Source organism: Poeciliopsis prolifica, unplaced genomic scaffold (assembly GCF_027474105.1).
Source record: "Poeciliopsis prolifica strain line A6 unplaced genomic scaffold, Auburn_PproV2 SCAFFOLD005, whole genome shotgun sequence".
Taxonomy (NCBI): domain Eukaryota; kingdom Metazoa; phylum Chordata; class Actinopteri; order Cyprinodontiformes; family Poeciliidae; genus Poeciliopsis; species Poeciliopsis prolifica.
The window spans coordinates 14,279,728-14,307,269 of NW_026562380.1; the positions used below are offsets into that span (position 1 = coordinate 14,279,728).

The window sequence follows — 27,542 nt, forward strand, 5'->3', positions numbered from 1 at the left end:
TTCCAGTCAATGCAAATTTCTCTGGCCAGAACAGACAAGCTAAAAGTTAAAAGCTTACTTGAACTGTTTGATGGAATATTTTATACTTTAGGCTTCATACAATATAATCCATCACCCAGGAATACACAGAAACCTTAGTATTTATTGATGACTTTGAAGCAGCACAAGAATACATCAAAGACAATGAGGCAAGCCACTAGAAATTTCACACTGCTTCATGCGAAAGCAGAACACAAAGACAAACACAGACTTTGAATTTAGCATCTTCAGATTATTTCCACCTGTGTTTATTAGTTTGTACAATATGCAGCTCTGCAGATGCATGCTGCGAATCCCTACGTCTCAGATCTTCTCTCATTATTGCCCCATCTGCTTCTGTTGCATCTTTGGCACAGTCTCCTTTGTTGTTTCTATAATGACTTTCTGTCATCTCAAACTTTGCCCATCCATTGTAACTGGGCACAGGCAAAAAAAAAAAAAAAAAAAAAAACATCTGCATGACTGGCATGTTGTTGTGATGATCTGCAACGAGGAACAAAATGACAAGAGCACAAAAGTTGTTTTATAAATGTCATGAACTTTTGCTGGTGTGTACATCCTTTCCTAATTCTTGCCATACAAAGTGGAGTTTGCATGTGACCACTTTTTTTCTTCAAGAGAACATTTCCTCTTTTTTTTTTTTTTTGTTGCAAAATGCCTCCTGACAACAATCAAATGGCTTGAGCTCTTGGTCTCTTTACAGCATGTCTGGGGCTGATGCACGTTCCCATAAACAGGGACAACTTGTGAGGCTCCTCTAGGGGGCAGCAGCTCAGCATTCCTTTCTGGTCTTCACCATCTTGCTGGCATACTTGATAGGGATCCCCCAGCGTCTCATTAGATACACATCAAACACATAGGCCACTCCTGGCTCCAGACCCCCGATCACAGCTGTAGTCACGGCCCGTCGAGGATTCAACTCTTGGAAATACTTGCAGAGAACCCTTTCGGTGTCAGAGCGAGACTCTGGACCCAGACAGGGTGCGGTCAGAGCTGATGTTCCCCCAGTTTCTGCATCAAAGCTACTGAGCTTTCTGCGGTATACACAGTACAGACTTCTTTCCTCTGTTCCCATCCAGGCCAGGGTGACGCTGTTGCAACCTCGCAGCCGGTTGAAAGATTTTATCTGCAAGGTGGACGGTAGAGATGGGACCCCTCTGCGATGGTAGGCGGATGAAACTTGCATTTTAACCGAAGCTTTCAGAGCTGAGTCTTCAACAGAAGTTACTTTGCTAGTTGCAGTTCCTTCTTGTTGCAAGTGGATAAGATAGGAAGGACTTCCTTGGAGCCAAATGTGAATTAACTCTGCTTCCACACCCTGAGTGGCCAAAACCCGTCCCTTACTGGAGACAGTTACCTTCATCTTTTCACCCCCACCACAGCTCTGCAAGGTGAGGAGGCCACTCTGCTGCCATCCCCGTGGACGGAAACTGAACAACTGCTGCGAGTCGGAGCCTCCGTCCTGAAAGGTTACCCACCTTAGCTCTCCTTCCCTCAGCGGCACGACTGCAGCTCGAGCTTCCTCATGTGTCCGCGCAAAAGCCCCCTTGTACGCTGCGCTGGTCCCATTCACCTTATCTAACACAAAAACGTCAAAGTAGTATGAGGTGTCAGGCAGGAGCTCAGAGACCGTGCAAACGTTCTCCGTCCCCTGACACACGCACTGAAGATTATCAAAATCATCAGCAAGTGAAGATGGCGAACTCTGGGACTCGGGATAGCTCTCCCACTGCTCCCACCACCACTCTTTTAAGATTGGCCATGGTGTTGCTTGTCTCTTTTTCTCCTTCTTGCCTTGACTCTGATCTTTCTCCCCTCTCTCCCTCTTTTGAGCAGCACAGAGGCTGTGGTAGTTTTGCAGAGAGTTAACAAGGACGCAATAATCGTAACTGTTTTTCGCCTTTGGGAGGCTTGTTATGGAGGAACTGGGCTGCCAGCTGAGGGTAACACTGGTCATACCAACTCCTAACGTGTGAACTCGTGGGTCAGCTGGTAGTCGAGGGAATATGCCTGAAGGCCCTTGGCCTTCGTGGAGGAAAACTGTAGCTCTAGTGCTTTGCTGTTTCGAACGCAGCCTCACGACATAGACAGAAGCACTGAGATGTGAAGTGCCGTTGTAAGTGTCCACTGTATCACCGGTGAAGCTGTGGATTTTCTCTTCTGTGCCAGGCCCTCGCCACCACACCTCAGGCGTGCTTTTCTTGGTGCTCCCTGGAAGGAAAGAACATGAGTATTTGATTCTACATTGAAGTCAAACTCATCTCGAAAACAGATTTGCTTGTTTTGAACCAAATTATCGCTTTAACTTTCTTAACTATGCACATCAACACTAAATAATTAAGATTGGTGAGAACTTCAAGGAAAGAAAATTACATTGAGCTGAACTTGCGCTACCCATCCTTGACAATTTCTGGAAATATTAACGAGCCTTTAACTTTTCAACACATACTTTTTGCAACATTACCTCCACAAATCTTAAAAATACAAACCAGCTCTCCCTACAGTGGTTTGTAAAAGTATGTATACTGTACTCTTTAATATAATTATATTTTACTATATTACAACCACATATATGTCTTATTATGATTTTATGGGAGAGGTTGTAACAAGGGCATAACTGTGAAGCAGAAAGCAAGGAAAATGTGGGTTTAATCATTTTTTTATGAAGGTAATACTGTATAAACAAAAGTTTATTTTTCTACTAGGTTTGCCCATCAAGGGTCTGACATCTTTGCCAATTCTATGCAAAATATCTTTTTACACATCAGTTTTCAAGTGTTGCCATAGATTGGAATTGACTGGGACGTTCCAACATGTGATTAAACTTTCATTGAAGTTGTTCCATTGTAGCTCCAGCTGTATGTTTTAGATTGTTGTCTTTGCTAGAGTTAAATCTCTAGCCAAGTCACTGTAAAGATTTTACAGTGTTTCTGCCCAGCTTTGGCCTCTTTACCTTGTTCCCATTAATTCTAAGTAACTTCCCTATCACTGCACAAGCAAAGCGCACAGAACAGTGTTGTTGTCCATATTTAGAAGTGAGAGACTTTTGATTCTTCCACTTTAGCTGTAGATATTAGGCTGCTTGTCCAGTGTAACCATGATCCACTTGGCTGCTTGTAGTGGTTATTGAAGTGAGGTTGGCTGAGTACAAATACATTCTCATCCTTTTCACTTAAACAGCAAGTGTTTAGTCATAAGAATTTGCATTTAGCTGATGATACTCATATTTTTATCGACAAAATGACTTGTTGCATTAGCATTAGCAACTGCCTACGGGAGTAAATCTGACATATTCCTAATGAATTGTGCGGAAAGCAACCCTGGTCGATGATTTTTTATTTTTATTTATTTATTTTAGCTAGCATGTGTATTAGCATCCTATTGTGTGAACATTTATACTTTGTTTCTCTCCAGTCTAAAGATTTTGGCAAACTTATGTTTTATAGATGATTGTAACCTGAAATCTCCCTAAAAATATCTGTCTGTCTGTCTGTCTGTCTATCTCTCTCTCTCTCATTATAGGCTGGAGAAGCTTGTTTACCATGACAACAATCAATTTTCTGTTGTTGCTGAATTGCCTTTTATAAAAACCCTTTTATCTATTATGTTTGTTGTGTTTGTATCCAAAGGTAGATAAAGGAAATACAATAGCTGAATACTAAAAATAGCTTGGAATTCAGTCAAACAATCAAACACTGCACATATCCAAATAATACCTACTTATGTTATGAAACCAAAGGCCAAACCCTCTTCAAATTGCACACAACTCATGACCGAGATGCATGAAACTCCTCTGCACCTAATTAATGAACAGCCGCATAAAATGTCGAATGCCACTTCAGACATTACTGCCTTTCATTCAAACAAATTTGATTTTGTTGTGAACTATGCAAGCTCCTCATCTGAAAGATGCAATGGACGAACGCACACACAACAAAAGAAAAACACCAACACTTGTTTTCTCAGTTCATGTCTCCTGGAGCTGAAAAATCCCTCCTCAGTCGAGACTAAATGTTACAGAATCAAAGTGAATAATTCACACTAGCGATGGAGACTCACAAGCTCAGAGTCTGAATGATTTATGTGTCATTTTAGAACTTCATAATGTAATCTTTTTATGTGGGGAAGCTGGCTCATGTAACCTTTGCAGGTTACCAGACACACTCGCACAAAACAAAATCAAACATGTTTTTTGCCTGTTCATTACCAAAGGGCGATTTATTCTTGGTTTATTTTGAATTCATTCCTTGATTGCGGATCGAATCCAATGTGGAATTCTGTTGCGAGTTTATTCAACATGTTTGTTTCCAGGATCTTGCAGGACTGGAGATCCTAGTGGTATGTCCTTGCTCTAGAAGGATTTAAATTAAACAGAGTGCAGTGTATGTTTTATGATACTTCAAACTCGGAGTCAAGAATATACAACAGATATGACTGGCCCTGTCTGATTTTGAAAGAATGCATAGCACTTTAATATATGTGTATCTTTACTCCTGTTTTCAACTTGAACACCTGGGTGAAGTTTACTAATAGGAGCCTAAGATGTTTTTTTACATATCAAAACCACATAAAGTAGTTGTGACATGTAGTGGTAAACATAAGTAGATGTGAAATGGGTGGCATTATGTAGGTTGCAGGGTCATACTTCCTTTTTATAGTGTAATCAAGTAACTATGTAACCTCTTTGTGACAAAAATGAGGGTATCTCAAACACAAATTAAAAGAAATTTGAATGTAATGCCTTGACATGGGGCTTCTGTGTCTTTAAGAAGCTCCTACTCTTGCTGACTGTCCGCCTTCAGCACGTCATTGCAACAAGCTTCTCATGACGGCATTTACAACCCATCTACTCCGCAGCGATGGGTTGAGGAGTAGATCCTATAGTAAGCTAACCAGATGCGCAATTCCATCAGGTGTTTGCTAATTGCTGCTGCCACTAGTCTGGTGGAGCTGAATGGGGGAAGGTGCTCAGAAAAGCTGATTTTACACAATATCCACTACCCCTTTAAACAGTTCAAAAACAGTAATGCTGCTTATGAATTCTCTTTCCCAAAGTCACCTCTCTTTTACAATCACAGCCAAAGGTAAGATTAGCCATGCTGTTCCCCCCAATTAACCCAGAGAGGGTCATGATAATATCTAATTGATCATCTGAGCTTAGCAAGATTTGGTGATTAACTTCAGGATTTAGGAAGGCGAAGTTTGTTTACTCACATTGCAGGTTTTTGAGCGGTTTGTCCTTCAGAGTGCGAGCGGCCAGGCTCCATTCAATGGGGAGGCTGCAGGGACTCACAGTCACCGACATCGCAGAGGTCTTCTTCTTCAGCGTGAAATATAACCTGCGAACAGGGAGGGAGAGATAGCCACAGGACCTGGGTTCATTCTTCATGGGACACGTCAAAAGAGATAACATCTTATTTCAATTCAGCTGCAGAGGCGAGATATTACCCAGTGGCGTTTGTGTTCTTTCATTTTGGTGGATGTCGGTTTTAGAGAAGTTAGGCTGGTTTCTTCTAAATTAATTGACCAAAGCTTGATTTGATGCTGGAAACTTTTCAAGATTTTCTACTTGCATTGTTTCCCCTTTCTTACATCCAAATTAGTCATTATTTTTGCAGGAGGTCTAGACTGAGAATCAGATGTAGCCATAGCAGCAAGTAATTAAATTCACAATCAACCAGAATGCTGTGTATGTTGATGCCACGTTAAAACAGAGCAATGCTTCATTATAATTTATGTTCAGTTAGTTTTACTTAATGAGAATTCATAACTGCGTCAGTGCGTCCTAATAAATATTTGTTATCCTTAAGCAGAAACACAATCATTTATGATCTTGGCCAGATGCCGGCTATTTGCAAACAGATGTGCGACAATGTCATTTTCAAGGGCACTTAGTTGCTTGTTTAACAGTGATTAATTTCCTGAATCAGTGTTTCTCTCCATTATTTGCCATGCGGTTCAGCATGACTGCACCGGTGGACAGACTGGAGCACACGGGGAGACGTATTTTTCAGCTCCCGCCTTTCAGAAAGCAAAGCGGGAGATCTGTGATGAGATGTTCGGGCCAAACGAGCTGCGAGCTGTGTTTTCTCTTTCACAAAGATGGATGGTTGTCGACATGTGACTGAAGGACGGAATTTGTGAGCCCTTTTCTTTAATAAAACAACAACCAAAGGCATATCTAAGTGTGAGAAAGCTAGAAGAGATCTCGTTAAGCTTGTTTTGTTGTTGAGAAATAAGAAGTACTATTTTTTATTTTTTTTTGTACTACGAATTAAGTAGTTTGGGGCTTGAGGATGATGTTCTAGCAAAACAAATTCAAAGACCCAAACTTTTTTCCTACATTATATAATCTGGAAAGCCTCGTTGCAAGTGTTAAAAAGTTAATTTTATTTAGAAATTTAGAAATAGGTTAATTATACACAGATTGATGTTTTTATAGCTTTATAAAAACATTAATTATTATGATTTTCTACCTACAGTTAAGACATTTTATTAGATCTGACAAACAACCAAACAAAAACACATTTTTAATACAGAAATGTGCTTTTAATGAAAAGTATATCTGCTTGAAACTTTTTGTATTCAACGGGTACTTCTACTCTGACAAACATGACACATGGAAAATCACACTCAGGTTTATGAAATTTGACTTTACGTGTACATATTTTTAAATTATCACAGCAGTTTTCTGGCTTTTACTGATCTGCCATGTTTCAAATAAATAAGGATTTACAAGATTCTATTTTTATAGAGAAAGCTGCACAATCTATTCTGGCAGTGTGGTATTGCGTCTCTAGAGGCTGAGTGTTATGTTCCTCTCTCATAATTTGTGTAAAACAGTGAGTGACTTTATGTAAATGAGAAGCTTTCTGTGAGAGCGTCCCAGTGCTCTAAACTGAAAACAAAACCAGGCAGTTGTTGGTTTTATTTTAAAGACCGACTCCACTGCCACGTAGCTTATTTCCAGCACCAAGAGATTCCTGACTTGCATTTTGTTTAACAATTTTCATGGTGCAAAAAAACAAAAACAAAAAACAAAAAAAACTGGAGATGTCTTGAAATGTTTTATTTATCCAATAGTTGTGTTTATCTGCTGCCTCGTGAAAGACCGCCACATTTTTATTATTCTTTGGCACTTTCACTTCTGATAATGAAACCTCCAGTCAGAAGACACTGCTGTGAACACAAACTGCATGTTGAAAGAGGTTTCTGACTTTAGGGGGCAAATTTTGTGATTCCACATCGAATCTATAAGTCATTGTTTGATGTTTAGGGAGTTTGCATGTTCTTCCATTATTATAAATTAGGAGTTTATGTAACATTTGAGTTCTGCCTTGTTTCATTTATTTTGGTTTTCAAAGTAGAGGTCACTGACCTGTTGACTTATCACATATCACATATTTCCTAAATAAGTTTCAGGCTTCTAGTTATTTTTGGCCATATTTAGTTATGTGTATAGGCTTGGATTTTTTGTTCTTTTAAACTTTCTTCTAAAGCAGCAATTTTGGTTTGATTGCAACTGGAGGGAGTAAACAAGCTCTCAAATTAACGCACAAAACTTTTCAACGTTTACCAGACGAAACTTAAAATAACCCAACAATGACATCTCACTTTCTGTTTGTTACATGTTAGCTTTTGTTACCACTGGTGGCTGTTTATCGACATAGGCAATATTGGCTGTTTCCCAGGGCTGCATTGGAAGGGCGGCACATAAGCACCTATCTAAGTCTCATTTAACAATCCAGAATGAGTTTTCTATTGCATTTGTTGCATGTGCAGGATTTGGTGCCTCCTTGTGTTGAATAGTTTCTGGCAGAGCAATTCTTAACTTTCTTATTGTTCTTTGTTAGTTGTTAGTTAATTTGTTATTTCATTTTGTTTTGATATTTGACTCCATGTTTTTTGTCTATGAGTAGTTTGGTTGTCATTGTGTGTTAAAAGTTAAAGCTGCAGTCTATATTTAAATATGTTGCCAATTATTTTAAAGAAAGATTCAACAGGAAGGCATCAGCTATTTTTTTCCCCCCTGTAATTTGCTGTTCTCATTGGATGTTGTTTTTCCAAACTCAATAATAGTGGTTTGAATAATTGTGATTCCCATGATTAAGCAGCCCTAGACGCAACTTCTCAGTCTCCTACAAGGCTGCCAAGAGTGTGGTAAATAGCATCAATTTTACAACAGGTTGTACTAAATGGCCACTTTGATAAAAGTGTTTCACATGGCCAAACCAAAACCCCCCTCTTAGTTTTGAACGCTGAACAAATATTTACCGACAAGTTTAAATCAAGTCCGGATTCCATTGTCCTTGTCAATTTTGTTACCTTCGAGTTCGTCCTTTTGGAAGAGTTACTGTCATGATCTTTCCCTCTGGTAACCATGTGGTTGAGCGAAGAGGAACCTCGTTCTCCGGTGCGAGTGCCGGGTGAACCTGGGGCGTCAAAGATCCCCAAACCAGCATCAAAGTTGCAAAGGGACACCAGGATAACGCCATCACTGATTCTGCTTCTCCTTCTCCTCTTTTGACCCTTCTTTATTTTCTCGCTGCCTGCACCGCGGCTGTATCTCCCAGGCTCTGAAAATGTGCAATGGAAAGGTCAGGAGCATCAATCAGAGCCCATCACTAACAAACACACACACACACACACACACACACACACACACACACACACACACACAGCAATGCACTTATTTAAACTTCACCCGTAGACCCTAAAAGAGCTGCACTGGCTGATACTTCGCTGATATGAAGAAACATCCCATCCTGTTCACACAGAATTATTTATGTTGGGGATCAGAATTGCTCTGCTTTATTACTCTGGGATATGTGTGTAGCACAGCTTGACACTCGGTGTAAAAAAAAAAAAGAAGAGATCATCGCACCACTTTTCAAAGTGTGAAGTGTGTAGCTAATACGGCTCAGAAGTTGATGCCTTTATAGCTCTATTTCTATTTTTAGTCGGTGGTTTTAAATCAGGTCTACTCTCAAAACATCTTTGATTGCAGGCATTGCGAGGGATACGCAAACACCACCAGGGGGTGCTTTAATGACTTTAACTGTGTTTTCTTTGCTATACCAACATTCTATTAGCTTCTTTTTTTATCTGTACTGACATGTGGATGTGTGGTTCAGTGACAGTATGTAATTGCAGTCCTCTGTGCGTTTCTTTTTTTTCTCTGGAAAAGCGCATTTGTTCAAAGTCACGCAGTTTTCACAAAAACACCATCCCTGACTTCACCTAACAAGGTATATTATGTCACACACACACTCACACACACACACACCCATAGATCAGAAGACAATCGCTGTGGAATCACGAAGGCAGCTACAGACGGCACATCAGAGGCTCCTGGGCCCCGGGACGCTACGACATTCAAACTCACAAAACAGTCGCTCAGCTACAAAGTCGCTCAGAAGCGCCTCGCTCATTATTTCACAGAGAAGAAGGCAGTGAACGACCCATAAAGCTTTAACGGAAAGAGATGCAGAGGGGGGACAGATTGAGAGGACGAGGAGGCAGAGAGAGGGAGGGATTGTGGAAATGGAGAACAAGTAGAGGATGCTGGATGTTATTACAGGGGAAGAAAGACAGAGATGGTCACAGTAGAGAAAAGTGACACTGAAAAATCATAGAGTCCTGATAGCCAACCAGTGTAGTAGACATATAAAGGCCACTGGTGTATTCTTCTTCTTTAGCCCTCGTGCCAAATGTCCAGAGCGCCACACATCACCAGACGGCTTCACAACCTCACAGCCCCCCTCTGTCCCTCTCTCTCTCTCACACACACTCCCCCTCATTCAATCTTGATAAAGATGAAGATGCAGAGAAGGCTCTGCCGAGGCCCGTTTCTTCAAAACGCGCCCGCTGATAAAATATGCATATGGCTTCTCGGCAAATTATGGCCAGCTGAATTTTCATAAGGCTGGGGGGGAGAGAAAAAAAAAAGTCTGGGTCTTTTTGCTTTAAGAGAAGGAGCTTCGTGAACTTAACTACCGCCCTCTATAAATAAATACATACTCCACTTTAAACACAGGCGCTCCTGATGGTGCTTTGATGGTCCTGTTCACTCACAGCTCAGCTCTTTTTTCTTCTTTATTTTTTTTCACTTCCCTTCTCTCCATTATGTTTATAACAGACTCTCAAATGACTGCTTTTATTCTGGATACTGTTTGGGTTTTAATTAACTCTCACGCTGCTTTGTTTAACCCACAACTCCCAAGAACCAGTGGCTTTTTCTCTCCTCTTGTTTATTTGGAAGTTGATGCAGTCTCTGTTTCAGAAGGAAAAGGTTTATCTGTCTGCACTGTGTATTAGTGATCTTCTGTCTTCCTGGACTCCAGCGGGACCATCTGCCTTCTGTTATCTGTGAGCAGGGACAGATTAAATGGCATGGGGTGGTCCCTTCAGTATCCGTTGTCCCCTCTACACACACGCACACACATCCACGCCCACACCACCTCAGCAAAACTACAACAGGCAAAAAGAGCTGGTCTTTGATTCACTATGGGGGTTGATGCGATGATGGCTAGGAAACGAGCAATGACAATGGAACTTGATTGGATTTCACGGCTAATTTTCTGCCTCACTGCAAGCATGTTTGAATAAATGAATCCTGTTTCTTGTTGTCCACACTTTTTTTTCCACATATATATACTTGCACATCTTATCCTCCCTGTTACTTTTCCAAAACTTTTTGCTCACCATAGACACCGTTTCTTGATGATATCTGCAGAAAGACAGACTAAAGCAACACCTAAACGTCTCCACACTGTGAATAGATCCGGATGACCAGAATCTTGGCAGATAGTTAAAGAACTGTGTGCATCTTTTTAGTGCTTTTCAGCATCATAAAAAAAATCACAGACACTCCTTTTTCTCTCTTTTTTTCTTTCCCCTTTCCAACGCAACAACAAATGGCTGAAAGAGACAAGTTCCTGAACAACTTGCCCGGTGGAAATCTGAGAAGCTGAGGCACGTAAACACACACATTCTGCAAGGACAATGTACACGCATGCATCCCCCTTACCTTGCTCTCAGCTACAGCTCTCCCTCTGTGGTGCAGGGAATGAGGGATGGGATCAAATGAGAGACGGAGAGAGGATGGAGGAGGAGGAAGGAGAGGTGGAGAAGGGTGGGGATGAGAGCTGGTTGCGAGGAGAGGAGGAGCAACAAGCAGGTTGTTGTCGGGGGAGTTCCACTGACTCCTTCTCCCATGAGGAAACCCGGTCCTGTAGTTCAGAAGGTGTCTCTTCCCAGCTCTTTTCGTGGGACAGCTCGGGTGTCCCTTCAGGGCTGTCCCACGCATCCTCCTCTGTCCCTCCTCACTCTTTCTCTCCTTCACACACGGAGGCTCGTCCCACTAAACGCCGTGTGAATGTCACCCGGTCGGCAAGGCCTCCATCCTCCTCCCTCCCCTCCTGTTGTTTTCCCACTTGTTCCCCACCTCCTCCCTGTTTGCGAGCACGGCGGCGGCTCACTTGCAATTCAAATGGGGCTCCATGTGCGACCGTGTGTGCGTTTTTGTGGATCTGAAAACGTGCAACGGGGATGAGTTTGTGGGGGCTGTGAGGATTATGGTTGGGAGAGAGGAGAGGAAATATTATCAGGAGAGGCATTAAGGAAGAGACAGCTGATGTGAACGTGAGGCGGTCACTCAATGGCCCGCCACTGATGGTTGGGTTAGGGTTAGGGAAAGCTTGTGAAAGATTCTCGTTGAGCCAAACAGGCGACAGGTGTGTCGAAATAAAAGAGAGACAGAGAGAGAAAACAGAAACAGCCCAGACTCAAACTTAAGGGAAATTTAGAGAGGGGAGTTACCTGGACATCTGCAGTGGATGAAGGAAACCAGAGTACATGGGAACTCCAGAGTACATGGGAACTCCTCACAGAAACGTCCTGGATGAGATCTGAGTCCAAGTCCTTCTGCAACATCTTCTTCACCAGGCAGTCAGGACTTGAGTTCAATGGTAAAAAACAAAAACAAACAAACAAAAAGTGGTATTAACATGTATGTATATGGAGGATTTGCAGATATATTTCACTCACCCTATTCAACCTAAAATGTATTCATCATTTTATTGAAAACCCTGACAGTTTAAATTTATTCAATTAAATAAATTTAATTTGTTTTTAAGCAAGAAGTAATAATAATAATAAATAATAATGTAAAGCAATCCGAAAGTTTTCATTTAAATTTTACTAAATAGAACGTTCGAAATTATTGCCGTCCTGCACAATAATCTTTATTTACTGACAAACTTTTTGAATGTTTCCATTGGTATTTTTGGAAAGCCCTCTCCACCTTTGCCCAAACAAAGGTGGAGAGTTTTAGCTCAGTTCCCAGGTTCTCTAGAGTTAAGTCTGATTGAGCCACTTCAAAAAGTTAATATTAACTCCGGTCAGAAGAAACAGGTTAGTGAAATGAAAAGAAAAGATTGCTTTCAACCTAAATCTGCAAAAGACATGAAAACGTTTGGATTTAAAAGCAGCAGCTCTTTATCCTCTGAAGTCTTCTTTGCAAACATTTTATGAGACATAAAGACCTTCAGGGACCATTGTTCTTTAAATACAACAGGGCGCCCACTCGCACCTGACTACCGTCCAAGTAATTAAAACCCATAACTATAATTAAACGAGGTGTTTATTTCATCAGCTTCCAGCGTTTTTGTTTGCAGCAGATCTCCTCTCTGGTTGTGTTTAAGATGCTGAAAATGTTGGAAATCACAAAAGCACATCTTTGAAAATAACTTAGGTTTGATATTGTTCCAAGCACATTTTATACAATTTTCTAATATATTTAAGCTAAAACCCCCCCCCCAAAAAAAAATCCCCAGTGATTTCTGTGTTTTGGGGTTTTTTCCACTATGAAATTGTCATGGATAAAGGTCCATATATATTAAGATTTCAGATTGCAATAATAATAATGCACAGGTCCGCAAAAACATTTCTGTGAAATCTGTATCAGGAATAGTTCACGTTTTGAGTGATTTCAGTGAGGTTGTGATAAAAGGCAGAACCAACATAATGTGTCGATCAGAAGTACTGAGTTTGAATCTTAGTTATTAATCCAGATTAGTTGTTTTCAGAGGTTGAAAGTAATGGCTGAGAGAATTTCAAAGACCAAAGCAGTGCGTCTTAAAACAACTTAAATTGCACACATATTATGTAGAGGTCAGGATTTTCACTCACTATTTTATGAATCTTTCAATTCAGTCATTTTTATGTTTGTACAAGGTGGGTATCAGAGACAACAATATTTATTTACATGAGAAATAAAGGCAGTAAGTGATATGCCACCAATGTGTACCATAAATAAATCTTTTGGGGGGGGGAAGACTTATCCCATTATTTTAGGAAGATGAAGACTTGCAAATAAGCTGTGAAAACAACTGTTCTTGTGGAAAGAACTATGTTCTTATTCTCCCCACTTCCAATAAACTCATTTCCCCATCCTTGTGATGTCTTTGTTTGCCTTAAGACTCCAAACACCAGATCATTCCATGATGTGGCATTTTATTTAGTAGCCTTTTTTGTCCTGTCTCTACTTCTCTCTTGTCAAAATGCCACAAAAACTATTAAGGTGAGAAATGTATCTCAGTCGCATTCTGACACCTGAAGTATGTCTGAGACTTTATGTGGCTCTGGATCCAGTATGCCCTGTTTTTCTTTATCTGTGCTGATTTTTGTTTTATCTAGATTTCTCCTCCTGTCACACCTGGTCTGGGTTACTAATTACCACACCTGCTCTTCTGTTGGTCATTTTTTCTCTCAGTTCACACATTCCCCTGCCTTCCCTCATTATGCCAGTGGGAAATTTAAAGTCAGAGTAGCATAAGTGCTTAGACAGTCCGGCTTTCTGTTTTCGGATATCCTTCTTCAGCAGAGCATTTAGATTCTTAAAATAAAAGTTTATTTTGGTCAACAGTCTGTCACCTGCTTCCACCTTCTTCACTGCTGTCATTCTATGTGCTTTAACTGCAGACAGTTAAGAAAAAAAATAATATATATATACTGTAGAAAAGTAATAATTGCTTAGCAGTACTTTTAAATCAATGGAAAAGTAAGACTCCAAAATGCAATATTTGGTTTTAGTAATGTTGCAAAGTGTTTTGTCTCTTTTTAAAAAAGAATACATTTATCTTGGCGACAAAGGGTTTTATTCAGAAAAGATAAGGACAAATTAGTTTTGTCTGCAATGAAAGTAAGAGCCATCTTGTTAGCTTGATGTTCACATGAAGTAGAAAATCCAAAAGATAAAGGGCTGAAAAAATGCAACGCTTTTCTAATTGGTGATGAAAACATAATAATTTTAAGTTAAAGTTTCAATTAGCTATTGCTGAAAGTTCAGGACCTGTTTTGCTGACGTAGTTAGCTATCTCCTGGTGCTAGCGTCACACTAACTAAAATAACCATATTAAAACCACATTAATACCAGTTATTTTAAATGCATGTATTATTTATTTTCCCAAATAATAATAATAATACCAACATCTAGTTTGGTTTGTACTTGGAGCACACGGTTTTCTTTTGTTTTTTTTTCTGAATATTATTCTAATCAGATAGTTTTTCCTCCAATAGCTGGATTTCAAAATACATTCTCAAATTCTGTGTAGCTGAAATTAACACCATGCTTTCTTCAATCTAATTTGTGCATAATGTAATAGTAACCTTCACAGCTGAGACATTTAAAGTCTGTAAACAGAGTAGCCACATGGAAAGCTTCTGGTCCTCAACCTGCAGGTCAAGTGGAAACCTTGGAGGACTTGAAACATTCCTAACAGTGGCTCTCCAACCCTGCCCAGCCCTCTCATCTTCACACAATGGCGGGCCTCATGTGTTCAGATCTTTCTCCTAAGCTCTTTAATCAATATCATCAAGAAGAGAGAAAAAAAACTGTGAGCTAACTCCCCCTTTTCCATTTTCCGATGGGGCCTTTTCTCACTCTTTCACTTTGCACTTCACTGTAGGGCTATTGAGGTCACTGTGAATGGGACCCACTCCACCCAGAGGGAATATTGTCTGACCGCAGAATCTGAGAGACCTCCTCTCTCTCCCACTTTCTCTCTTCCTCTCTCTCTCACTCTCTCTGTTTTACTTATTCTGTCTCTCCCTCTGCCCGCTCCACCACTTCAAAGGGGAAAAAAAAAAGTGGCACATGAGCACTATTAATAAATGTATCGCTTCAGCTGCCTTTTTTCGGGTGAGGACCCATTGCTGCTGCAAAGCCACTGGTCTTTCTCGGTTTTTGTGCCCTACTTTTTCAGTCTAAGAAGTTTTGAAAGTTGGTTCCGTCTGGCTGTGCACGATATGACAGCTGCTTTTGAAGGCTTGTTGGTGATTGGTGTTGGCGGGGTTTATAACGCAGCGTGCTGGTCATTTTCCCCTTTCATCATTTTTTTTCTTTATTTTTTTTGCTTTTGCGGTTTTGGTTGTTCTGTAATTTTAGGGACCTGTTTTTCACTGGAGATTTTGTAGCAGCTATCCATCAATTTCTACTCACACTGGTCACATTTAATGTCTGGTTTGACAACCAGTGATTAGATGTACTTTCCTGGGCTTTTTTATAATCTACTCGTGCTCTATGAGGAAATGCTATGCTACTCGCGATTTAAAACAATAAGCTGAAATGGGGTGTCATAAAGTTTTCTGAAAAATATTCTCACTATGCGCTTTACCAGGTAGACCTGCTCAAGCGAGTTTAAATGTGACACAACTTCTCTGTAGCAGTTGTGTGGACCAAAAAATACTTCAACCCAACAGTAGCTCAAAGAAGCTACTATCGTCTGCATATAATCAATGTATGCAGAGGACCGCCTTGGAATGTCCAATCTTGAAGCAGATTGACTTTAGGAACATAGCAGTGAACCTACAATTCACACTGGCTCATCAAAACTGGACAAACTGTTGACTGGTTTGATGAGTCTTGATTTTAACTTTGACGTTCATATCAAAGGATCCAAATTTGACAATAACATCTGTTTTAGACGGGTGGGCCCTTTCGTGCTAAATAGCAGCCTATGCGACATTTTGCATGTATTCATTTATGACAGCAGTTCTTCCAGCAGGATAAACCACCGTGTCCCAACTCAAACAGTTTTTTTTAAGGATGACAATGATGTTATCTACTGGCCTCCACAGCCACTTGATCTCAATTCAAGTGCGCTCCTTTGGGATGTGGTGGGATGGCTGTTTTCTTTTCTCCTTTTTATGGAGGGGCACACGACAGATTTGTGGAAACTGTGCTTTCTTGCAGACAATGCAAATTTGTTGAATTTGTACTTTGAAAAATTAAGGCAGTTCCAACGGTAAGAAAGGGTAATTGCAGTGTGTATTGTACAAAGTGACAACTTTGTGTATCAACACAATTAAATGTGATCTTCTGGTATTTTCCAACCAAGAGAAAAAAAATGGTATGCACAGTTAAGAAGTGGTTTGTATTTTTGAGAGCAAAATGGAAAAAAGGAATGGACAAAATGGCACTGCGTGGGGACAGTGAGGGTACGAATTGAGGAAGGGAGGAACTTATCTGGAGCTCATTACACTAACCACTAAAATCTACACCTTGCATTCAGGCAAAGTTGTGAATCACATCAGTTTTTCCTTTGCAGCCTGCAGACATTTGCAGGCTCCATCTCTCAGACCGAGATCGGCATCCCTTCCGTTTCATCATGGCGGGCCAGAATATTTCCTTTGATCCAGCCGCCTCCGCTGTGTTGTCTGTAAATAATTTAGCAATCAACACTGAATGAAACAATTTTGAAAAATGACAGAGAGAGAATGTAAAAATTTAATTTGGCGTAATTTACAAGAAATTAAAGAACCCAGCTAAACCGACTTCTTTATCTATTATTGATTCATTCTTACCAGCCAGGCATAATACAGAGCTCTGTAGGTCGGAAAAGACTTGTATTAAATAACATGTAGGGGGTGGAGGGTTGGGGTTCTTGGGCTGCAAGCTTTAAGTGGTATGGTTAGTTGATTTGGTAGTGTCTGAGTGAGAGCCTCCACGGGTAGAGTTGCAGACTAAATGCACTGGTGGTGTGAGAAGATGATGGGAAGAGATTGACAGGAAGAGATGAGATGAGGTGAGGGGACACGAGGGAAAGGAGTGGGGGTGGGGGGAACGCTAGCTGACAACGGGTTAACAGGAATCTTTATTTTTAACAACATGTCATCACTAGCCGCCCATCTGCTCCTGTGCTGTCACAGTCCCTTGGGAGCATGAATATGTGTGTGTGTGTGTGTAATAATGTGTTGGTGTGTGCGTGTGCATGTGTGTGAAAGGAAGAGATGTGTGCAATCCCATCATAGATCGCAACAGTGATGAGCACCCAAACGAGGAGCAAGGGAGAGGACAAGGTTAGAGAGGTGGGTGGCACACGGGATATCGGGCTCATCTAATATCCAAGGTGAGCTGCTGTGTGTCTGTGACTTATTGAGATTAGTTGGGTCGATCTGCTACTGCCCTTTCCGTGTTTGTATGGGGGATGGAAGGAGGTGGAGAAGGTGGATGAGAGGTAATGAGAGAGAATCTGTTAGCACTGAGAAGGGCGTGTGGAGGGGGTTATGAGGAGACACAAAGAGAGAAATTTGATGGTGGAGCTCCAGGAGTGGCCCCAATAACTCATTTTATTTATTTCTGTCTGGGTTAAAATGAGTCCCTGCAGAAGGTGGGAGTGATGGCGGAGAGACATTCACTAGTGGGAATAATCTGGGGAGGAACAAACAGCTTTTTTACTTACAGAGGTTTTTACATAGGCTTTAAAAGTCTGGAGAGGTCTGGACTAATTTTACCATATCTGGTCGGATAAGTACAAGGGCAGAAATTATGTGGCCCTTTAAGGAGAAAAATAATTAGTTTCGAAATCTGTCATAATTCTGTCTGAAGGAGGAATTCTTCATTTATCCCCAGAAATCTAAAGAAGCAGAGGCTCTAGATATTTACCAAAACTGTGATTTATTTAGTCAGTTAAAATGAACAATAATTATTTTATTATTAATCCCACTAAGGACTATTTCTGATTGATATGCTGAAGTAAAATTAGCACAAGCAAAGAAACACAAATATACTAACACTAATTCTACTCACTACTAAAAGTAAGAGGAAAAAGGGTTTCGAATAGCAAAATAAAAATTGAAAATATGTTCTATGCTGTAAAAAGGAAAGAAAGGACTTTTGGCCTACTTTTGTGTGCCAATGTTTGACATTAATTTGAATTTGCGAGAAGACATAAAACAAGACGGGATTCAGTATTTCTGAGACCTTGAGACTATTTCTCAGCTCAGAATTACCTGAAGAGGAATCTAACAAGAAATACTCTAAAAAGTTGCTTAGTGATGCTTAGCACATTCAGATTTAAAGGAGAACAAAACACCTTGAAGTAACTTCCCAAGAAATCTTGACAAAGGTAACAAAAAGTGCTGCAGTGCAATGCACAAAGACAGTTACTGCATCCAAAATCTGACAAGTCAAGCTGAACCTGCAGCTGCATTTCCATTAACCAGAGCACTACTTTTCAGTACCTCCTGCTGATGTCAAAAAATGTAGGTGTATTCATATTTCAGGCATTAGCACTCATTATCAGTCACCAGAGGAGACATCAGTGTGTTGGAGTGATGAACCCCGCATATTTAGGAGAGGCCACGTTTGGCGTTTTGGGAAAATTGTAGTCCATAATTTTACAGAAGTCATATGATTCAACACATTGGAATGACACAGAACTTTTCATGAATTGTGCAAAGCTGTGAGACGTCTGGTGAGCCAGGCGCACACTGTCCAAACAATAAAATGTAAAAACAAACCGTCACCCTCCTGTTGTCTTCGTTCTTTGTCTTTTTCTCCTGTAGTAAAATCCAGCTGTTGATCAAGTGGTGCAAAAAAAAAAAAAAAAAAAAAAAAAAAAAAAAACATGTTTCCCTTGCAGTTTTGCAAAATACATAAATTTCAATATGGCTGAAAGAAAAAAAACTAGTTCATCTTAGCACAAAAACTTTTTACCTAATAACCTGAGTGTTTTCAATATTTGCGTGTTTCCATTGAACAAACTTATTTTTGTATTTTCAATTTGTGCAATTCTAGGTTCTATGGAAAAACTTTTAAAGGGAAGTTGAGTTTAGTAAGTTACATTGTGGCACTGTGATAGAGTGCCACCTGTGCAATGAGTAAATGTACATGTTTAAATGTGTTAACAGCCTGAAATCATTGGTTATTATCCCTGTTCTTCTCATTAAGCTACCACCTCATGATTATCCTGCCTGTGTTTTGCTCCTACGGCCCTTTAACCCAGGAAACTTTTTAATTTGTGTTCTAAAACAAATTTGATCTCTCCAGTGGTTCACACTACATTTGAGGGAAAAAAAAATCTTAAAACAATCTGACTAAAAAGAAAACATCTAGAGTTTGATCTTAAACAGTTTGAAAAAAAAACCCCACACATTTCTAGTGAGCAGTTCTTAATCATCATTAGCCTTAAGTCTGGGCAGAAGCTGCATCTCATACTGAGTCCAGAAACCGCTCCTCTTTCCGATTTCTCTTTTTATTCCCCTCTTCCTGCAGGCTGGGCATATTTGAAGGCTAATTAGTCCAGGGAAGTCAGTCACACTGAGGAGTCCACTGCAGGCCAGACATTTCCTCCAACAGTTCTGCCTCACAGAAATGTACCCTTGAAGCTTTAACAAAGTTGCAACAAGAGTTTTTAGAGCACCGTGTTTTATATTTCATGGGATATTTCTTCTTCTTTTCTCTCTCGCATTTTGTCTCCCTCTCTCTGAGTTACCGCCACCTCTCTCTCTTTCTCTCTGTTCTCCCGTCTTTCCTTCATTTCTGATCCATTTTTTATGCATTACTCCATTACTAGCACTCCCATTTACAGTGCATTACCTCTTCCCATCTTTCACAAACACATTTTCTCTTTTCCTTATCTTCACATCTTTCCTCCCTCGGCTTCTGCGGATGCCCCATGACACTTTTCAGTACTGCTTTGGTTAACCTCCTTTTATTATCTCTTTGCCTTCTCTCTGGTCACGTCACTTTGTACGTAGGATTTCTCCTACACATATCTTTGTCTTCGATCTTGCTTCTTGTGTCTTTCTGTGAAGTCTGCTGCAGCTGCCTTTCCCTCTAATTGGTTATTCAAAGCATGCCGTGTTCATTTGGTTTCAGTATTGCCCATTGTCCTGGATGCTTTACAACACAATTGTAGAAATGTCACCAAAAGTAATTAGCAGTAAACGTAATTGGCAGAGGAGGTCTAGTTCGGGCATTTAGGGCGTCCGCACAATGTAGACAGCAAATGATGTGAGTATGATGAATCGCCATGATACAAGCAGTGAAACAGAAAAGTTCACAGTGTTTGCGGAGAAACTGTTATTTTTTATTATTTATTTCATCAGGTTGCTGTACTGATGCAAGTTCAAAAGAGATGCAGGAGTTCTTGTTTGACAGAAGGACACAGCTGGTGAGAGCCCATTTTCATTGCTGCGGACAAATACAAGAAAAAAATCATCAGTGTGGATAGTGAAAAACAAAGAAAACAAATCATCCTTCATTTTTCAGCTAAAAGCTCGTAGAGAAAAATGGTTAAAAGTGATCTTATTAAAGACTACTAAAGGAAGGCACAATATGTGATGAAGCCACTCACAGATATTTGAACAAACTCATACTGCCCCCTTTCAATGGTGGTTCTTGCAAGAATATTAAAGAAATTGCTTCCCTCCCTTCTTCTTACTAAGTACAACAAAAATAAACACAAAATGTTTGCTAATTTTTTTTAATAGCACAAGTCCTGAAATGTTTTTGCTTTAATTACAACGTTCATAGTTTTGTACTTGAACTGTTAAAGCCACTGTATTCTTTAGGCCATCAGTGACGACTACCTACAGTACAAAAGAGGCATCTGATACAACCGATACAACCGGAGTTATGGCTTTCACTCTCTTGAAAAGCGATGTTTTTAAGGGCTGAACTTTATCAAATAAAGGAAGGTACGTTAACCAGTAAAGTCTAGGAATATCTACTCTTCATTTAGTTTTCACATCTGTTCCTAAGAAAACTTGACCAATTCCTTTTTAGGGTTTGCTGGCTCAAATATATGTGCTGAATCAGACGTTCAGTGAATGTTCATTTGGAAAGAATTAACTGATGAATCATTTACTGAATCAAGGCAGCCTTCACTTTTCAGATCATCTTTCAATTTAACCCACTTCCAACAAGACTTTACTGAAATGAAATACAAACAGACAACAAATAAGGTAATGGAAATTTATAAGGATCCTTGTAAGAAAATAATTAAAGAGCGGAAAAGGCAAAATAATCTAGTCATCAGCACAAATTCTTGTTAAAATATGTTATATCTATGTCTCTCTTGATTTATTTAATTATTTATTTTATTTTATTTTTTTGTAATAATTATCATAAACTTGGAAAACAAAAGTTGGAACTGACACATGAAATGATAAAACCAGGCCTCGGAACGATCCACCAGACAAGCTGTCCACTCTTTCACAGTGACTTTCTTGTTCTTGTCGCGATCACAAGACCTGCAAGCACAGCACAATATGGCGACTTCATAACGTGGCACATCCGACGAATTCTGGCAATGCATATACAGATGCTTTAGATTTCAAACACAGGGCTAGAGATTTGCTACGTGGAGACAGGAAGGGAATGCTTTAAGGAAGCATCATGGCAAAGCAGACTGAGATTGGGAAAACACAGCTGTCATTGTCTTTGAGTTCGCCGTGCGGCGTTATCTCTGAAGGGTGCTCCTTCAATTTGTGTTAATCCATGAGCGGCAGGGGACACAATGGGCAATAAACATTATCATTGCTGGGAATGGCTTGACATTGACACAGACAGCCCCACTGCCACAAAACCTGTCACTGAAGACTGGCAGAGAGAGCTGGCGGGTTGTGTGTGTGTGTATGTGTGTGTGTGGGGCGGCGGGTGGGTGAATGGACAAGTGGATTGTAGAGAAAAATAGCACTCGGAATGATGGCAGGAGAGATAAAACGAAGGACAGGCTGACATAGGAAGGGTATAAACGTGTGAGCTAAAAGTGAAACAGACGGTATGTAAAGAGGAGGGAGAGGGGAGAGAAAATGGTAAAGAAAGAGAAAGTTAATGGAGAAATTGTGTGGTCATATGAGATCAGCAGGAAGGATGAGGAAGGAAGCACTGCCCAGCATGGAGGATGGATGGATGGCGTGCAGAGAGAACAGCATGGTGGGAGGCGCAACTTGATCAGAGTGGGGGGAGAAAAAAAAAACTGCCCTGTGATACAGTTCAACCTCGTCGCAATGGCGATTAGCTGCAAGCTAACATATTGCAAGAGACAGAAGGTTTCCACCATGAACCTCTGTGTGACACGAGGTCACGTCAACATGAACATATGAGCAAAGTTAAACGACGACATGTTGCTTAATAACAAAACAGAACTAAACTGGAGATATGTTACAATCATCTTAAAAAATAAGTAAAATAGTTATATGTAGAAAAGGAATGTGTTTATCTTTTGTGTTTGTAAAAGGGTGCAGATGGGACTAACAGGAAGAATGGTGAAGCACAGCTCTCCAAAGGCATCTTCTTGTAATATAGCTTCTTCAGATCTCTCCTGCTCAACTTTCCATCTTTGTTCTTGTCCAGTAAAGTAAAGCTTTCCTAAAAACAAGAGAGAGATATGTGGAAATAAGAAGATTATTGCGCTTTACTGCATTTTAATAATGCATTAATAATGCACTATTAAAGGTCAAGCTCAGTTTATTAAAAGTAATAATTTATAAAGAGTGAGATTAAATTGTGGTGCACCTCAAGGCGCCATTCTCAGCCTAGTGTTGTTTTTAATTTACATAATGTTTCCTTTTTATGATGATCATATTTAAAAAGAAAATCATTGAAATACTGGTGCCAGGAGACGAAGTAACGCCGATCTTTCAATCAGATTTTTGATTAAGCCTAACTAAAGAATAACAGTTGGTAGTACTGCTGCCTTGCTGCAAGAAGGTTGTGGATTCGATTTCCGCCCCGGCGTCTTTCTGCATGGACTTTGCATGTTCTCTGTGTGGATGTATGGATTCTCTCTGGGTACTCTGACTTCCTCCCACAGTCCAAAAACAAGACTGTCAGGTAAATTGGTTTCTCTAAATTCTCCCTGGGTGTGAATGTGTGGTCAGTCTGTCTCTGTGTTGCCCTGTGACAGACTAACGACATGTACCCTGCCTCTTGGCCAAAATGTTTGCTAGCGATAAGCATCAGCACTGTTGATGTGTTTGGATTTCCTACGATTAAAACCTGAAAAGTGTAGCACAAAGACATCCATTCCCCTTTCAAGTGCTATCAATAAAAACAGTGCGAAATGCATAATTTCCTACCTTGTAAATAGAGTTACTATATCAACCCTAAACCCTAACCCTACCAAGAGATTAAGTTGGGTTAATATTATAACCCAACTTCTTAAAACAGAGTTTCAAGAATCTCTGAAAACTCTATCTCACGTTTCACTCTCTTCTCAAGTACGTGCTATTTTATGTGGGTCTAGCACATAAAATGCACTTTGGGTGACGTAACAAAATTTGGAAAAGAGGCACAAATGCTATCACACTATATAATTTAAAAATAATTATTCGATGTTACCTCTAAGTAAGTTAAACTGCAACCTTTATAATTTTTGAAAAGCTTCTACTCTTTTACATCATTTATCACTTCCCGTATACTGAAAATAATGCACAGGTTTTCATTTAATTTATGTGAGACTGTGGGGATCAAGGGTTGCTGGAGAGAGGTTGTTAAGTTACCCCTCTTTCATCTTATTGAATAATTCAGTGGATATTGACCAAACCCCTGTTTATGCATTGTGTTCCTGAGAGCCCCTATCTCAGTTTGTGGGCAACCAGGCCACAAGCAACAGAAGAACTCGCCACTTCCAGTTGGTTGTTAGCATCGATCAGACAAGACAAGTGCACAAAGGGCAACAGCATAGCGGTGATGTCTGTTGTAAATAATAATAAAAAAAGAAAAGTGTTTGGAGTAATGTTACACTGGGAGCAAAAACGATCTCTTAGCATGTCGTTTTTCCAGTGTTAGTTTCTTAAGTAATTCAATTCGCGGCTGATATTGATTCGCATTGTGTCATCGCTGGCTGATGTTATCGTAGACGATAAATCAACTTTATTGCGTTAGAAAGGTCTCCTGGTCTTCTGTGAGTCTACTGCTTTTTGGTCACTTTCAACCACAAAGTTTGACCTTTGCCAGCTGCGCCCTCTCGGCGTGGCTGAGGCAGGTTTGTGGCAGAGCTGCAGGTGTGTACGATTCCTTCATTCGCCTCAGGAGAAGAAACCAGTCCAGAAGACGATATGGAAACTGGCCCAGCTCTTCCTTGGTGCATTCGCTCTTGACGACTGATAAAAGGGAATAAGAGAGCTGATTTAGAGAGCTGGAGAGAACTGCAGAAATTCATATTGAATGTGGTGCGTGTTTACCCAAACAGGGTCCTGAGTGAGCCACTCCAATGCGGCGCCTCTTCCTGCAGGCTTCTTTGTGAAGCAAACACTCGTTCCCATAGGTCTTTCCCAGAACACTGCACACTGGCGCCCTCTGCCTGGTGGAACAAGTCAGCGCCCACACAGATCACAAAGTGTGCACTTCAAACTTGGTTTACAGAGAGCAGTGAATAATCTCAGGTGAGCAAAAAAGAATGTATGTTCTTTTTTTTTTATTTCAAGGTAAAATCTGGAAGTTGTGACATACATTTGTATTTATCAACCCTTTAATTTAAAATTTCTAATTTTTTATTCAGTCTATAGACTTGCCTTCTGACTATATATGAGCAAAATAACAAAAGATACAGCCAAAATTAAGCTTGAACACAAACATCACTTTAAATACACGATCCACACAGTGAAACATGGCGGTGGCAGAATAATGCTGTGGGGATGCTTTTTTTTAGTGAGAACAAGAAAAGAGGTCAGAGTTTATTGCACGATTCATGGAGCTAAATACTGTTCAGTCTTGGGAGAAAGTCTACAATAACCTGACAAATCAGTGGAGATTCATCTTCCAGCAGTGTTGTGACCCTAAATATACAACCCTAGCAGCAGAAGAATGGCATAGATCTAAAAGTGTTCAAGAGCTATAAAATCATAGTCAATGACTAGACCAAACAAAAAAGTCAGTGTTTGTGAACACTATTGCACGTATCTCTTCATGAGGGAGCTTGACAAATGTAAAGTCATTGAAATGATTTGCTTGCAAACGACACCAAATATTAAAGAAGTGCACTGCAGGGTGTTTTACCGTGGGCATGACTGTGGACACACACACTTGGGTGTGAGAATTTCCTTTTCCTGAACTACTTGGCACCAAGATCCAATAGGACTGTGGCATCTGAGCAGCTCACAAAGCTTTTCTGAAATAGTAAACAAGGTATATATTATTATTTACACACATTGTTTTCATTTTAAATATGTCAAACATATATATTTTTTGTAAAATACAAAACAGCTTAGGTTTAAAAGCTGGGATCTTGAGGTGATCCCCTCTTGATCGAAGATTTGTGTAAACTCTGTTGAGATTGTGTTTTTTCTAAACAACAAAACACACCAAAAATTACCAACACTTTTCTAAACAGTAGTTTGTGCTGATAACCAGGCTGAAAATGATCCAATTGTAAGTAAGCATGAGCTTAAGTACAAAACTTGGAGATATCCTTTAAACTTTTATCATTACATGCACTAAGAAAGGGTATTTGTGTAACCCTAACCCCACTTATTTCTTTTCTTTATGTTTTGTTGCACACACGGTAAATGTTTCAGAACACCAGAAAAAATGAACACTTCTTGAGTAGATACAAAAAGCAAAAATGATAATTGTCTTTCTTAAAGGAAAACGTTATCCACACAATGCCTTGTTTGGCTCAATAACCTTTTTATCATTTTAGCAAGACAATAACTTTGACTATAGGTATTTTTTATGTCTGCTTGTCATTTTTTTTTTCTTTTTCAGTATTTCACTTTTTTTGCTGTCCTCTTTATGGGATAAGTGAAGTGGTTATCTTTTTCTGATTCTACATGTTTATTACATAAATAGCGGGAAAAAATATACTTTGCTTATTCTTAGCCTTAGATGACCCTTTTATCATCTTTTTCAGACACACATGGCTTTGTTTTGCTGTTGGATCTTACCGGGGTCCACTCTACCAATGTATGGTGTCAACCTCTCTTCAGCTTCTCTCTGTTTGCGCAGAGCTCTGCCTCCCTGCACCAAAATGACACGCGTATTCTGATAGTCATCTGCCATGCTCAACAGAGAAAGCTAAACCACCGTGGGTGTTCATTTTATTTTCAGAGGCGAATTACCGTTTTGATCCAAAATTAGAATCTAAGTCACTTACAAGTTTGCGAACATCTAAAAAATATATATTCAAAACAACAGTGAAAATAATATTCTATCTCCATGAGATGAATTTCAAGACTCTTTGTAGTCGACGCCAGCTCCACATCTGCCCCCCAAAAGTTTCCCAGATCACATGCAGGTGGCCAAGTGCTTGAGCCAGGCTCCCATAACTCGTATTTTTATTTTAAAACTTATAACCAGACAATCTGATAGCTACAGCAACAAATAGATGACCTGAAGAATATTCTACCTGTAACTGGGTATGGAATCAGAGGTGACAAAAGCAACATACCATTTATTTTTAACTATGATGTGTAGCAAAGTGAATGTTTCCAAATTGTATGAGAAAATCAGTCTTTTGGTAGATAATCATTTTTAGAAAAACTTACCAGGGCTGCATATGGGTAAAGAAGGAGAAAGAAGGCAAGTATCGAGTTCAGCTTCATGACTGAGACATCCACTGCAATAAAAAGTGACAAATAAAAAAGTTTGGTGAGGTTAATGGGAGATGTTTTCTCTTTTCTTCTGCTGTGGTTTATTTACTATTAATTCAATCTGATAACACAGTAGAGAACAAAGACACACTCAGGATCCAGAAGACCACCAAAAGTGATTTTAAGGAGGGCATTGCTACACATTTAGAGAACTCTTGACTTTTAGTTGTGGAAGATTATTTTAATAATAAAATAGTTGAATTTCTTTCTTATTACACTACTTTGATAATAGAGAAATAGAAAAACTTACCAGGACCCCCTATTTCACCTTTCCTTTGCTATTCTTCTTCACCTTGTCTCCAGATATTTCTCTTCTGTCTGTGTCTCACCTCCTCCTTTCAGGCTGTGTTGAAACTTTTTGTCTTTCTTCTGTTTGATCCATCAACATATAGACATTTTCACATCTTTGCTCTATATAATTTTTTTTCTGCTTTGACGTGTGTTTGCTCTCTTTCCAGAGAGTGAGGAGAAGTGTTTTGTGAGAGGTAGATGGTATTTATTGCAATTGGGACTGGTCCACATTGTGATTTATGAACACACTTCTTTTTGCTATATTTTCTTTCTTTCTCTCTCTCTCTTTTTTTCTCTCTTTTTTTTTTTTACATTTAAACCTTTAATGT

The 27,542-nt window shown here is 39.8% G+C and overlaps 2 protein-coding genes across 2 annotated transcripts; both read right to left on the minus strand.

Annotated features, from left to right (window-relative positions):
• Nucleotides 1-122: 122 nt before the first annotated feature.
• On the minus strand, nt 123-11,372 carry ndnfl (neuron-derived neurotrophic factor, like). Its single transcript, XM_055029131.1, has 4 exons — nt 11,069-11,372; nt 8,365-8,615; nt 5,254-5,378; nt 123-2,250 (listed from the first exon to the last, which is right to left on the minus strand). Exons 2-4 carry the CDS (start codon nt 8,532-8,534, stop codon nt 812-814), a joined length of 1,734 nt encoding a protein of 577 aa, XP_054885106.1. The 5' UTR covers nt 8,535-8,615; nt 11,069-11,372; the 3' UTR covers nt 123-811.
• A 9,020-nt stretch (nt 11,373-20,392) lies between these two features.
• sparcl2 (SPARC-like 2) lies at nt 20,393-27,362 on the minus strand. The gene is made up of 9 exons (XM_055029829.1): nt 27,173-27,362; nt 26,818-26,888; nt 26,218-26,290; nt 25,331-25,442; nt 24,517-24,635; nt 24,281-24,435; nt 22,587-22,699; nt 21,485-21,579; nt 20,393-20,518 (listed from the first exon to the last, which is right to left on the minus strand). Exons 2-9 carry the CDS (start codon nt 26,872-26,874, stop codon nt 20,454-20,456), a joined length of 789 nt encoding a protein of 262 aa, XP_054885804.1. The 5' UTR covers nt 26,875-26,888; nt 27,173-27,362; the 3' UTR covers nt 20,393-20,453.
• Between the last annotated feature and the right edge of the window lie 180 nt (nt 27,363-27,542).

Coding starts and splice junctions, on each gene's coding strand:
- ndnfl (XM_055029131.1), bottom strand. CDS start 8,534: ATGGCGTTATCCTGGTGTCCCTTTGCAACTTTGATGCTGGTTTGGGGA. Junction 5,379..8,364: donor CCAAAAGGACGAACTCGAAG/GTAACAAAATTG, acceptor CCCTGTTCGCAG/GTTATATTTCACGCTGAAGA. Junction 2,251..5,253: donor ACCGCTCAAAAACCTGCAAT/GTGAGTAAACAA, acceptor CTTTCCTTCCAG/GGAGCACCAAGAAAAGCACG.
- sparcl2 (XM_055029829.1), bottom strand. CDS start 26,874: ATGAAGCTGAACTCGATACTTGCCTTCTTTCTCCTTCTTTACCCATAT. Junction 25,443..26,217: donor CATTGGTAGAGTGGACCCCG/GTAAGATCCAAC, acceptor TTACTATTTCAG/AAAAGCTTTGTGAGCTGCTC. Junction 22,700..24,280: donor AGAGGGCGCAGCTGGCAAAG/GTCAAACTTTGT, acceptor TCTTGTTTTTAG/GAAAGCTTTACTTTACTGGA.